The 12,047-nt window shown below is 43.4% G+C and overlaps 1 protein-coding gene across 3 annotated transcripts in view; it reads left to right on the top strand.

Moving 5' to 3' along the window:
- Positions 1-11,299, top strand: part of LOC133130598 (calcium uptake protein 3, mitochondrial-like) — a 32,380-nt gene extending 21,081 nt beyond the window's left edge. Inside the window, exons 9-14 of one of the 3 annotated variants that reach the window (XM_061245272.1) lie at positions 1,518-1,532; positions 3,514-3,608; positions 4,189-4,360; positions 5,511-5,619; positions 5,992-6,149; positions 6,987-7,055. In XM_061245272.1, the coding sequence (XP_061101256.1) occupies positions 1,518-1,532; positions 3,514-3,608; positions 4,189-4,360; positions 5,511-5,619; positions 5,992-6,149; positions 6,987-7,055 (618 nt within the window). Of the gene's footprint in view, positions 1-1,517; positions 1,533-3,513; positions 3,609-4,188; positions 4,361-5,510; positions 5,620-5,991; positions 6,150-6,986; positions 7,056-7,501 lie in introns of those variants that run through there. The other 2 variants (XM_061245273.1, XM_061245274.1) reach the window with 2 other exon arrangements.
- Positions 11,300-12,047: the final 748 nt, after the last annotated feature.

Genomic DNA, 12,047 nt, shown 5'->3' with positions numbered 1-12,047 from the left:
GTGATTTGACTGTTTTGTTTCTGCCTGCTTGGCTGTCCAGTGACTGTTGATCTAAAACCCACTAACAGCCACTATGCAGATATGAGTAACATGCAGGAAGGGAAGGAAAGTGTATGCAAATTGAGGCAAGTTATGGAATAAGTCTGAATGTTATTTTTATGCACAACAAACGCCTGTATGCAGGGCATCATTCTATATACGCTCTCAGTGAAAGAAGGTGCCTAAAAAGCTATCATTGGGGCAGTACCCTATCCCGCCCCATAAAATGATTCCCCTAGTCAGCAATACCTGTACTTGTAGAAGGGTACCTCCACTGTACCCTTATTTCTGAGAGTGTATATCTACATGAGTTAATGCTACTAAATTTACTGAATCAATCCACCTAAAATAATAGTTCATAAAAATTGACATATCCATTTCAGCATTTTCATTTTCTTAGAAAAAATGAAGAAACAAAGACAGGAAGAGAAGGTGCTAATTGCTATGTTAATTTGCCTCTGACATGCATGCGTAACATAAAAGTCATGTCAATCTGTAGCTGTTTTCTTACGACAGGATATAAACCGCAGTGTTACTCATCTCAGAAATGGTGAGATTGACATTGGTAATTTGTGTTTGTTTATGTGTTTGTCTGAGAAGCGGTAAGTTAGCGCTCTCACATGCATGCCGTGGGTGTGACTGTGGTTATGTCGTTAGCTCAGTGTAAGCTTCAAGAAAACCTGAGAGGAAATGTGTGGTAACGCCGTTATGGAATGAAAACAAAAATGACAATACCATGCATATGCATGTGTTACGCATCGTTTTCAACGGGCAATGAATCAGCAGTATGTCTTTCAGGCAGGAATATTAAAGTGAGTGCTGTACAAGATATCACCCACAGTCGATTTTAGAAAAGAAAGTTACAGGAAAATGGCCCAATATAGTAAAAATAACATTCTTAAGTGTTTTAGAAACTACCACGTTTCCTTTTTGCCATCTTTCTCTCACATAAATGTCCCCTCACAAAAGCAGCTCCAAAAGCAAAGAGCCTGTGTGAACTGGACCTATCGGTGCAGCAAATTGGTGTATTTCCTGGGGCCTTTCTGTTTGGGTCACTCAGTGCCTTGGTTGCACTTTTCAGCTGAGAATAGAGGGCTAATTACATGGGAAATGTGGTCAAATACGACAACATTGCGATTTTATTCATTTTTAAGTAAAATACAAATGAAATGTAAATGAGCAGTACTGCAGTAGACAGTTAGCCTCGGCTGTGTTACTGTGGAATTAAAAGCACAATCAGGCAGTTGCACCAAATTGAAACGGAATGAGCCGTGAAGTGCTACCAAGGGCTTCGCTTTTTCAAATTCCTCCCCAGGACGCAATGCGCAAAATTACTCTGTTTTTAAATAATACAGCAAATGATCTGCATCACATCTGTGAACATGTGACATTGTGTTGGAATCAAGTTTTGATTTGAACATCCACGTGGAACAATGTCTTCTCTCTCTCCCACTTGAAACACCGTCCCGTCCCGATAGGACTTTAGATTAGAGGTATACGAGCCGCATGGGGAGTGGGCGCTTGAATGCACTCGGCCTTTTGGGAGGAGCCATGCAGTCTCAGCATGACTGAACTCTCCGCAGGGCAGGGCATGGGTTACCACGGCGACCAGCCAGCCGCCTAGCAGCAGCAGTGACCAATCGCCTTCTTTTCTACCTCCCGGCGAACCCCCCCCCCCACCCCCCAGACCCCACCCATTCAGCCACCACCCAGTCAGCCTGTGATTGTGTCCCAGTGACATGCTCTTGACCGGTCTCAACAGGATACTTCTCACACTTCTTCTTTTATTTTTTTTGTCGTTTTGTCAGTTGTTAGATATAATTAAAATATGTTCAGAGACCTGCTAACTCCCCCCGCCCTCATCTTTCCACCCCTGTCCCGCCTTTCCAGGTAACAAAGAGAAGGTCCCAACTGTAGTTCAGCGCATAACTGGCCAATCAGGGACATAGTTAAACACATAATTGAGTCACTGGCCAATCAGGAACATAGTTAAACACATAATTGAGTCACTGGCCAATCAGGAACATTTAGACATGGGCTCTTTCGATTCTCTATTCTATGCCTGTATCTTTTGCCTTCATGAAAATGTCCCTTGTCCCCCGAGACATTTTCTATTTTATCCTTTGACGTAGTGTACTTCAAAATGGGCATCCAGTTTTCAAAAACTGACCAAAATGTAATATATGACACACGTATGATAAAATATGTGAGCAATGTTTTTTTTAAATACAACAAAACATATTACATATATTACAGAATATATCAATTATTGCCCATTTTAAAAGCAATTTTATGCATGTACTTTTGGGGACGCTTTTAATTTGTATTCAAAGTATGTATTCTACCATATATGCACACAAATATGTACTTGAAAGGGGCAAAAAGTGATATATTTACAATATATGCAGTATATGTTTACATATATTGAAAAATATAAACCTTTATTAACGTCTCTCTTTGAGCCAAAGGTATGGTCATTTTAAAATACCAGACAAAGCACATGAAGGGGCAGAGGTTTCCATGGTAGCGAGAAAAAGGTGTAAGGGGCTCAGCAGCGCGATGCGTATCTCTGCGTTGGTCACATGACGTCTGCGCAGAAGTGCATGGGGCGCGCCCACGTCCTCGCTTTGTCTGTCTCTTGTCTTGTGTGCGTGTGTGTGTGTGTGTGTGTGTGTATGTAATGCTGGTCCACTTTTGAGGGTGTCACTACCACGCAAAATAAAATCTCTTTAAAACATGGGTGCAGGTTCGCCGGTTGTTTAGCTGCCAGAGGCTGGCCCGGTCTGTCGGCTGTGCCCCAGGGCTCTGCCCTGGCTAAAGGTGCGAGTCTGTCCCAAATGTATTTCTTCACTTTTGCGCTGAGTGACGCTCTGGAAAAGGAGCTCTGTCCTCGTGTGTCTGCGCATGTTGTCTGTGCTGCTGCGTGTTGTGGGAACGGCTGCAGTCGCCATCGCCTCCCCGTGTCTCTGTGACCTTGTCCTCCCAGCCTGATGTCATGCCAGCAGCGGCCAATGAGCAACCAGCAGAGGAGGGGCACAGAACTTGTCATTCGCCCGTGTAATCATCCTGGATTGTTTCTCATGACTAACAAACTTTCCAGTTTATGCCAAGGCTCCACCCTTTAACGTCATATTATTAAAGCTTATCAGCCTAATCCGATTAATCTAATATGCCAGTGTAATTTATTTAACTTTATTTTAGTTATTATTATTGAACATTTGTTTATTGGTATGCTTTGTTTTGTTTTGTGTGACTCAGAAGGGTCTTGGCAGCTGGCCCTTCTGAGTCACACGGTTTTGGCAGACAGGACAGTTCAGGGTGCTCATGTGGAGGGACGGTGAGTTCTCTGCCCTCTCCCCCGTACGTAGCGCACTAGCCGCAGCTCGACGTTTCTGTGGCCCGTGGCTTGTCTGAACTCCCCGTGCAGGTGCCAGCGCGGCCTTTGTATCTGAATCCTGCTCTCCCCCCTCACAGCGAGCTGACGAGAACATGATGATTGACACCACTCTGCTGGTACATTTCTTCGGGAAGAAGGGAAAGGCTGAGCTGACATTCCAGGATTTTTACAGGTCAGTCGTGGTGATTCATTCCGTTATATTTACTGTGATATCATCTGATAACACTTACAGGTACACTGCAAACAAATCTGTCTTAACAAGTGCTTTAGTCTTGCAATGAGACATACAGTAAATTCTTGTTTTTTTCTCTCAAGTGGATTACATTAGCTTGTTTTAAATTACTTTATGTTTGACAAGTGAAATTGTCTTACCCCATTGGGTAATCTTGAAATGAGTAAAACTCATTTTCACCCCTTTGGCAATCTTCTTGTCTTATCTAGCAAAAGTAATAAAAATAAGATTTTAAGTCTAAATATACAACCAAAATACTTGTTAAGATAGGTATTTTAGGGTTATTTTGGGGAATATTGTTTGTTTGTGTTTATTTCAGTGCTACTTAAAGTGAGCACAGCCAAACTGTGACAGAGCAGTCTCTTGTGTCATGGAGAGAGTTCTCTTGACAATGCCTCTGGGACACACAACCTGTATGGTTTGGTTGGCCATACAAAGCATCTGCGAGTCTTTTAGTACTGCATGCTGTATTGCCGGTCTCAGGGGGTTAAAGCCAGCAGCCCTGCTCCTCTCCCCCCAGGTTCATGGACAACCTGCAGACGGAGGTTCTGGAGATCGAGTTCCTCACCTACTCCAAGGGCATGACCACCATCAGCGAGGAGGACTTCGCCCGCATCCTGCTGCGCTACACCAACGTGGAGAACATCAGCAGCTATCTGGAGAACGTCCGCCAAAGCATCCCCGACGAGAAGGTGCGTCCCCCGGCCCACCTCTCCTCCACCGCCCCGGCCCCACTGGTGTCATTACTAACCAAGACACATCAACCTGCTCTGTTGTTACTTCTTCAGGAAATGAAATACAAAGTCTTTCCAATGGAACGTTTTTTTTGACGCCATACACTGGGGAACCCTTAAGATTGATTGACTGGGCATGTGGTAAACAGCACAAGCTACCTTCTTTTAATCATTTCTTTCATCTGCAGTTTAAATCCTTAAATCCTTAAAGACCATCACAGCTTACTACAACTTTCTGTTTGTTGTTGCCGATAATATCTTTCCTTTTCAAATGCTGGTAACGCCTCTGTGCTGCTCGTAAATGCTGGTGGTGGTGTGTGCATTCGCACAGTGTCTATGTGGTGTTCACGCGGTGCTCTTTCTCTCTTTCATGCTGTGGAAGACACAAGAGGTTTGTCCTTACTGAAATTCCCACTTTACTGTCAACAAGGGTCACACCACATCCTCCAGACACTCTGAGAGGAAGTGCCTCTGATTGGTCAGGTGTCCAATTATATCCAAAAAGGGCCAGTGTGGTTTCAGATTTTTGTTCTTGTCCTCCACTAAGACTCCTGATCCTTATCAAGGTCTTGTTTAAATGTCATGATTAGGTGACTAGTTCAGGTGTCTTAGCGCTCGGCTAAAGTAAAAACCTGGAGCACTTGCCGGTTAGGATCAGACACCCCTGCTTTAGACCGACAGTAAAGAGGAATTGGTCCCTTGTGGGCTTTCAGGACACTTAAGTGTTCCCTGAGAAGGTATTCAGTAGGTTACAGTTATAAATTGGAAGTAAATGAAGTGGTCTGGAAAGTCAGAGATTATTTGGAAAAGAAGCAACTGGTCTCTGAACTGAGCAGCGAAAGCACACAGAATTTCAGTTGCTCCTTGTTCATCCAACAACGTTCCCCAAGTTTTATTTTGTTATAAAAGAAAGGTTATTTTGAAATAATGTGTGTATAGAGATAAGAAAAAAGGGACTTTTGAAACCTTGCCATAGTCAGTAGCCAGCAACATCATATCTCTAAGTTATACATGTACACATGTATTTACCTACTGTATATACTGTATATGTATTTATCACCTGTGTATAATAATTATATTAAGTATGAAATCCCCTGCCCCCTTGCAGGGAATCACGTTTGAGGAGTTCAGGTCCTTTTTCCAGTTCCTGAACAACCTGGAGGACTTTGCCATCGCCATGCAGATGTACAACTTCGCCAGCCGCTCTATTGGGCAAGGTCTGTTCCTCTGTTTACCTATGGCTCTCGCCTTTCCTGTTTGTCTCTCTGCGGCCTGGTACAGCTCTGTGTGCCATAGAGGTGTGTTAATCTCAGCTGTCTGCAGCCTGGAACAGCTCTGTGTGCCATAGAGGTGTGTTAATCTCAGCTGTCTGCAGCCTGGAACAGCTCTGTGTGCCATAGAGGTGTGTTAATCTCAGCTGTCTGCAGCCTGGAACAGCTCTGTGTGCCATAGAGGTGTGTTAATCTCAGCTATCTGCAGCCTGGAACAGCTCTGTGTGCCATAGAGGTGTATTCATCTCAGCTGTCTGTGGGTCTGGGATCATGTGCCACTGTCCTCAGCTAGAATTTTTGGGATGCTCTCTCACCCAGACGAATTTGCACGCGCCGTTTACGTGGCAACAGGACTGAAGCTCACCCGCCATCTGGTCAACACCGTCTTCAAGATCTTCGACGTGGATCACGACGACCAGCTGAGCCACAAGGAGTTCATCGGCATTATGAAGGACCGTCTGCACCGTGGCACAAGGGTACGAGGGTCAAGGGTCAAAGGGTCAGGAATGGGCCAAGACCTGGGGTGGAGTGAAGGGGTCAGGGGGGTAAGTCAGACCTCAGGGTGGAGGCGTAATAGAGGGGGTAATAGAACAGTATAGAACCAAGGTGTAATTGATTTAATTTAGCCTTGTATAGCACTTGTCATTGCTAGATGATTTTAGCATCACCTGAGGAGGGAGCTTTTAATCAGGTGGAACAGTCTCTATCTCATAGCTGCCAATGAGCTGCAGATGCAGCCTGTGTCTCGGATGCAGTGACTGTTCTCCCAAACTACTGGAGGGCATCGTCACAATGAAACAGGCCTTCAGTTATGGCAATTTTAATGTGAGAAAAATGTAATAACTTGGGGAAGAAAGTGTGATTTAAATCTCATGTTAATGTAATGGTGAGAGTGAGACGAGGACGAATGATAGTTCTACGGCTGGAGAGAAGCGAACAGACTGAAGAACTTCACTGCCACCTAGTGGCAGATTGAATTATGTTCTTAAGGACGCTAACATAACTTCATGTACAGTAGTGAGTGACTTTTACACTTATGAAGAGCAGACATTGGTTCTTAATGACTAAGACGATGTTTCATCAGCAGTAACATTGCCTGCTCTTTCTGCATGCGTCTCTCAGGCCTGTAACTTCGTTTGCTGCTTTTGAAAAAGCATTTCGAGCCTTTCTCTTTCAAAGCTAACAGAATGAATTAACCACGTGCTGTTTTTTCTTCCTCTCTCTCTCTCTCTGAATAACGACTCTCCTTGCATGGCCTTCATGACTTCGCTCCTTTTCTCCCACACCTGCGGCTGCTCCGTGTCGAACTCCAGAGCTACAAAACTGTAGAGCGCTTCACCTCCTTCAGATCCTGTCTGAAAAAGGAGCTGGCCAGCAGATAAGTACACTCGCTTCCTGTTTCAGTGCCATGGTTACTCACCCCCCCCCTCCCGGCTCCCTCACTGTGAGCATGCAGTGAGGCTCTGCCCCTGCACTCAGCACTGCACAGGTAAGGCGCTGACGCTGGAGTGCTGTGTGTTTTATAAACCTGAGCACTGGGCACAGGCTCTGCCTGTTTCAGTCCAATGAAATGAGTGAACGTCACAGGTCCTGTATCACGAAACACGACTTCAGAGTTAGCTGGATAACCACTCTGAGTATAACCCGGAACAGCTCTTTTGGCTAACGGTTTGACTGAGCGCAGTCATCCAGCTAACTCAGTCGTCCTGCTTCATGGTGCAGGCCCCTGGTTTTTTGGTTTAAAATGGGGGCGGTGTACAGATGGCTCCACCTGTGCCACCGTGTTATTGTGACCCAATCCCCCCCCCCCCCCTCCGATGTTCACCAGGTGAGCCACCGACATGCGGCCTCCTTCCCCACCTGTGTGAGGAGGGAGGCTGGGAGACAGGTGAGGCAGCTGTGGAGGAGGTTCCAGGAGAAGTCATAGAGGAAGACCAGAGGACCGCCAACGGGATGCCTGTCAGAGCTGTCAATCGCTGTTCACACCCCACCCATCTCTCCTGTAAAAAAGCGACTTAAACTCATTCTGCTGTCACACGCTGTCCGTGTATATAACTAATATTACACAGTAAAATGTTGGTTAAAATAGTCTATCTCAAATAGACTCTGTAACAGTTGTTTTAACTCTGTGCATTTTACTGTGTAATAATAATAATATTTTGTAACACATTTTGTAACCTGTCAAGCAGGACACGGGCTAGTCTTATAAATGTAAAAATTTTGCTAGTGGCATTATAGCACCACCTGGTGGCCAATTGCACTACAATTAACTGAGGCATGTAAAAAGAATCCAAACAGTCAGACAGTCCAAGTAGAGTCCAATTACAACAGGTGTAATTATAGTACACTTGAGTATAACAGTAAGTAGTAATAGTAATATGAATGAACACATTTATATCCATGAGTGTTACATAATTCATGCTGTACTCATAAATATTCTTGAGCGTATGAGTAATAATGCATTCATGAATACACCTTTTATGAGTGCATAAAAAGTACGCAGAAAGCTCACTTGGGAACAGTCTTCAGATTCAGTGCGAGTGCAGCCTACAGCAGAGCTGCTCTGTAGGTGAGGAAGCTGATAAAATAGAGGCCTTGCAGGGCTGTTGGTAAAGACAGTGGAAACCCCCCTGTGTGGGAGGACACCGGGAATCTGACATCAATACCCCTGTCTGCTCCGTCTTTCCCGGGTTGAGGAGTTTAATTCTACCTTTGGGAAGCATCCAAGAACACACACAGCCTGCAACCACAAATTCCACTCTCTTCCCCGGAAATATATACACACCTTTTAGTGAGACCACAGACTTGGCACTTTAGACATGTGTATGACCCTAAAGCATTTCATACATGCACGCACACACACTCTTATTTATATTTTCTATATACGCAGTATTCCATTTGTACTCTAAAGTATTTGGAAAATTATGTGTATAATGTATAATCTTTCAAATTATTTACAGATTAACTTGCAAGGACGGGATACCAATGCATGTACTCCATTGTGCACCCAACAGAGAAAGAAAAAGTCATAGCATTTGGCTATGGAAACTTTCTATGGAATATTTTTTTTAAAGAAATATAGTCTTAAAGTTTCCCTCACATGAGCCCAGTCAGTTCCTCACACAAGCCCAGTCAACAAATCCCACATGAGCCCAGTCAACAAATCCCACATGAGCCCAGCCAGCCCCTCACACGAGCCCAGTCAGCCCCTCCCACAAGAGCCCAGTCAGCCCCTCCCACACGAGCCCAGTCAGCCCCTCCCACACAAGCCCAGTCAACAAATCCCACATGAGCCCAGTCAACAAATCCCACATGAGCCCAGCCAGCCCCTCACACGAGCCCAGCCAGCCCCTCCCACAAGCCCAGTCAGCCCCTCCCACATGAGCCCAGTCAGCCCCTCCCACACGAGCCCAGTCAACAAATCCCACACAGCCCAGCCAGCCCCTCCCACAAGCCCAGTCAGCCCCTCCCACACAAGCCCAGTCAGCCCCTCCCACACAAGCCCAGTCAGCCCCTCCCTGAGAGAAAACCTTTAGCTCAGACGATTTTGCGAGTCTTTCCCTGAGCTAAAAAGCCCCACGTCATTAAGAGGAACCAAATGTCCTGTTCTTTCTTGAGCTACCTGAATCCATAGAAACACATACAACAGAATGACCCTTGCTTTGGGGGGGGCTGTCTTGTTCAATTTCTTTGTAATCAATTTATATTTCAGTTCGAATCAAATTGTTTCCTCTATCGTTATTTACATGGGGAGTGCAGGAAGATGCAGACTAAAGTACCTTAGAACTTGCTGTTTAGAGGTAGCATTGAATGATATTTGATTAGTAGCGGGTTACTGAGTGAGTTGCTTTCTCATCTTGAAAGTGCTGAGCCCCTTGGAATTAAAAGGAGCCAGGCATTGCACTGTCAGAAACAGCGACACGCATTTTGATTCTATTGTTTTTTTTATATCTATTTATTATTCTCAGAACATTCCTTTTATTATTTTTTAAGTTGTATTATTGAACTTGCATTGTCAAGTAGAGTGTATAGCTGCTCATCTGAGAAGTGGCTTTTCTGTTGCAGAAGCACTCTGATTCACAGGGTTTGGAGATCTGACCAGTACAGAAGAAGCAATAACATTATCAGAGTAATAACCGGAATAGAGATCCACACTTGGCACACCATTTGTCATTTGTCTTCCTCCAACCAGTCAGAGACCCTTCGGTGTGCTCTTTGGGAGCCGTTCTGCTGCATGCACCATGCCCCATGCACACGTGCACAGTACAGAATCCAGCCTCTGTGGCAGCTACATTCAACCAAAATAAGAAAAGAATTGCCAAAGGATTTAAAGTGAATTTGAAACTAACTTTAGATACTGTAAATGTATAAAATAAAATAAAAACAATGTTACAGGGGTATGTAAAGGACAAAGTGCAGAAGGACAAGGTCATTATTTTTCTGAGAATGAGTTTTGGGGCCCTGAAATCCCCCAAATTGTGCTTACTATATGACATGTAGCTCATTTGTTTGTTACTGGCATGTCTTATACATACAGTACTGTATAAGAAGCCTGGAGTGATGAAGCTCATTTGTTTGTTACTGGCATGTCTTATACATACAGTACTGTATAAGAAGCCTGAAGTGATGAAGCTCATTTGTTACTGGCATGTCTTATACATACAGTACTGTATAAGAAGCCTGGAGTGATGAAGCTCATTTGTTTGTTACTGGCATGTCTTATACATACAGTACTGTATAAGAAGCCTGGAGTGATGAAGCGCATTTGTTACTGGCATGTCTTATACATACAGTACTGTATAAGAAGCCTGATGTCATTATGTGCCTTGCTGAAGCCCTGGCTTTGCTCAGCATTGATGGTGCATTTAAATCAGCTGCTCCGCATGTGCTAATCCAGATGAGCGGTTTATACTACAGCCAGCAAAGTTCCCTACCCTTCATAGTTTCTCCGTACTAGACAATACTGCGTGAATGCAACACTGGTTGCTACCTCTCAATGTGGTGTAGCATGCAAATTAGTTTTTTGTTTGCTTGCTCACATACCTCCGTATCACATATGCATTTTGGAGAGCAATGCGATATGCAAAATATGACCACGTCCAAAGCAAAACATGGAATAAAACCAGTTCCTTTCGTTTGTTCTGTTCATGTTGGCATCTCCTCTTATTGTTAGTTTACTCTGTGTTGTTCCGTTGCTCCGTCTTTTAAAACATCCAGTTATTCAGCTGTTTGACAAAGTTTTGCTGAGTTGATGAGTAGGCTAAGTCAGAATTGCAGTGCTGCGTAAGAATGTGCTAGAAAAGATCTTGTTAAAATCAAAGCACAAAAACACTTTATACTGAAAATCTTTCAGCATGAATGTATTTTGGTCAGCTACTCATTAGCAATACTATCATTCATATAGTTTCGTTATTCGTATAATTTTATCGAGTGTGGTTTGCATGCCTAAGATACGTTTATTGCTTGTTCGTCTATTGAAGAAGCTGCGCTTGGCATTTTGGATTATACAATATTTTACTAGCTTTTGAAATATATTTAGCTATAAATGAATGAAATTCAAATTGTGAAATGTTACTACCAAATTCCATATAATGAATGCATGAATAAATTATTTTGAAAACAAAAAGGGATTTTTCTTTGTGTCTTGCTTATTTGTGTCGTACAGTATTTTGAGTGCTGGGCTACTGTTACACACAGGCTGCAATTAACGTCATTATCATTATTGCCTGTGACGGTATTTGTAATTATTAGATAAAAATGTACACAAAAGGCTAATATGACAATTCAACAGTTCTAAGGCTTACAGTGTGAACATGAGGACGGTATCCATCTTTGCCCCTTAAGAGTATATAATTCAGCAACCAGGCTGTCCTGAAACATTGGCATTAGGCCCCAGTGATGCCTTCAAAGATGACAGATGTTTTCGTTTTTTATTATAAATATCCTGCAAATTTACATTGTAAAAGTTCAAGTTCAAGCGTTCTAAGACTGCCACAGCGAACCTTTGCAAGCTTAATTAAGTTAGGCCTAGCATAAAACTGATCGCAGCTGAGTTTTCACATCAGTTCCTATAAATAGCTTACTATGTCCAATTATTATTTGAATTCTAAATCTACTTTTTATTTGAGCAAGGAAAACCAGTATACATCAGTTAATTATAAAACAGGTTTCAAGAAAGGCAATCATTAATGTATCGTCTTGAAGCAAAATAATAATACAGTCATACATATCGCATGCATCTTCCTTATGGACAGGCTATAAGGCAGCTGCATTTAATGATATAGTTATTTGAATGTCTACAATATGCTGCAAGCCACCTTTTATAAATGGGCTTCTATTCCGCTCTTTGTTTGCGACGCTGAATATGCTGGTGG

This window comes from Conger conger, chromosome 6 (genome assembly GCF_963514075.1).
Source record: "Conger conger chromosome 6, fConCon1.1, whole genome shotgun sequence".
Lineage (NCBI taxonomy): Eukaryota > Metazoa > Chordata > Actinopteri > Anguilliformes > Congridae > Conger > Conger conger.
This window is presented reverse-complemented; position numbering and strand designations above follow the sequence as displayed.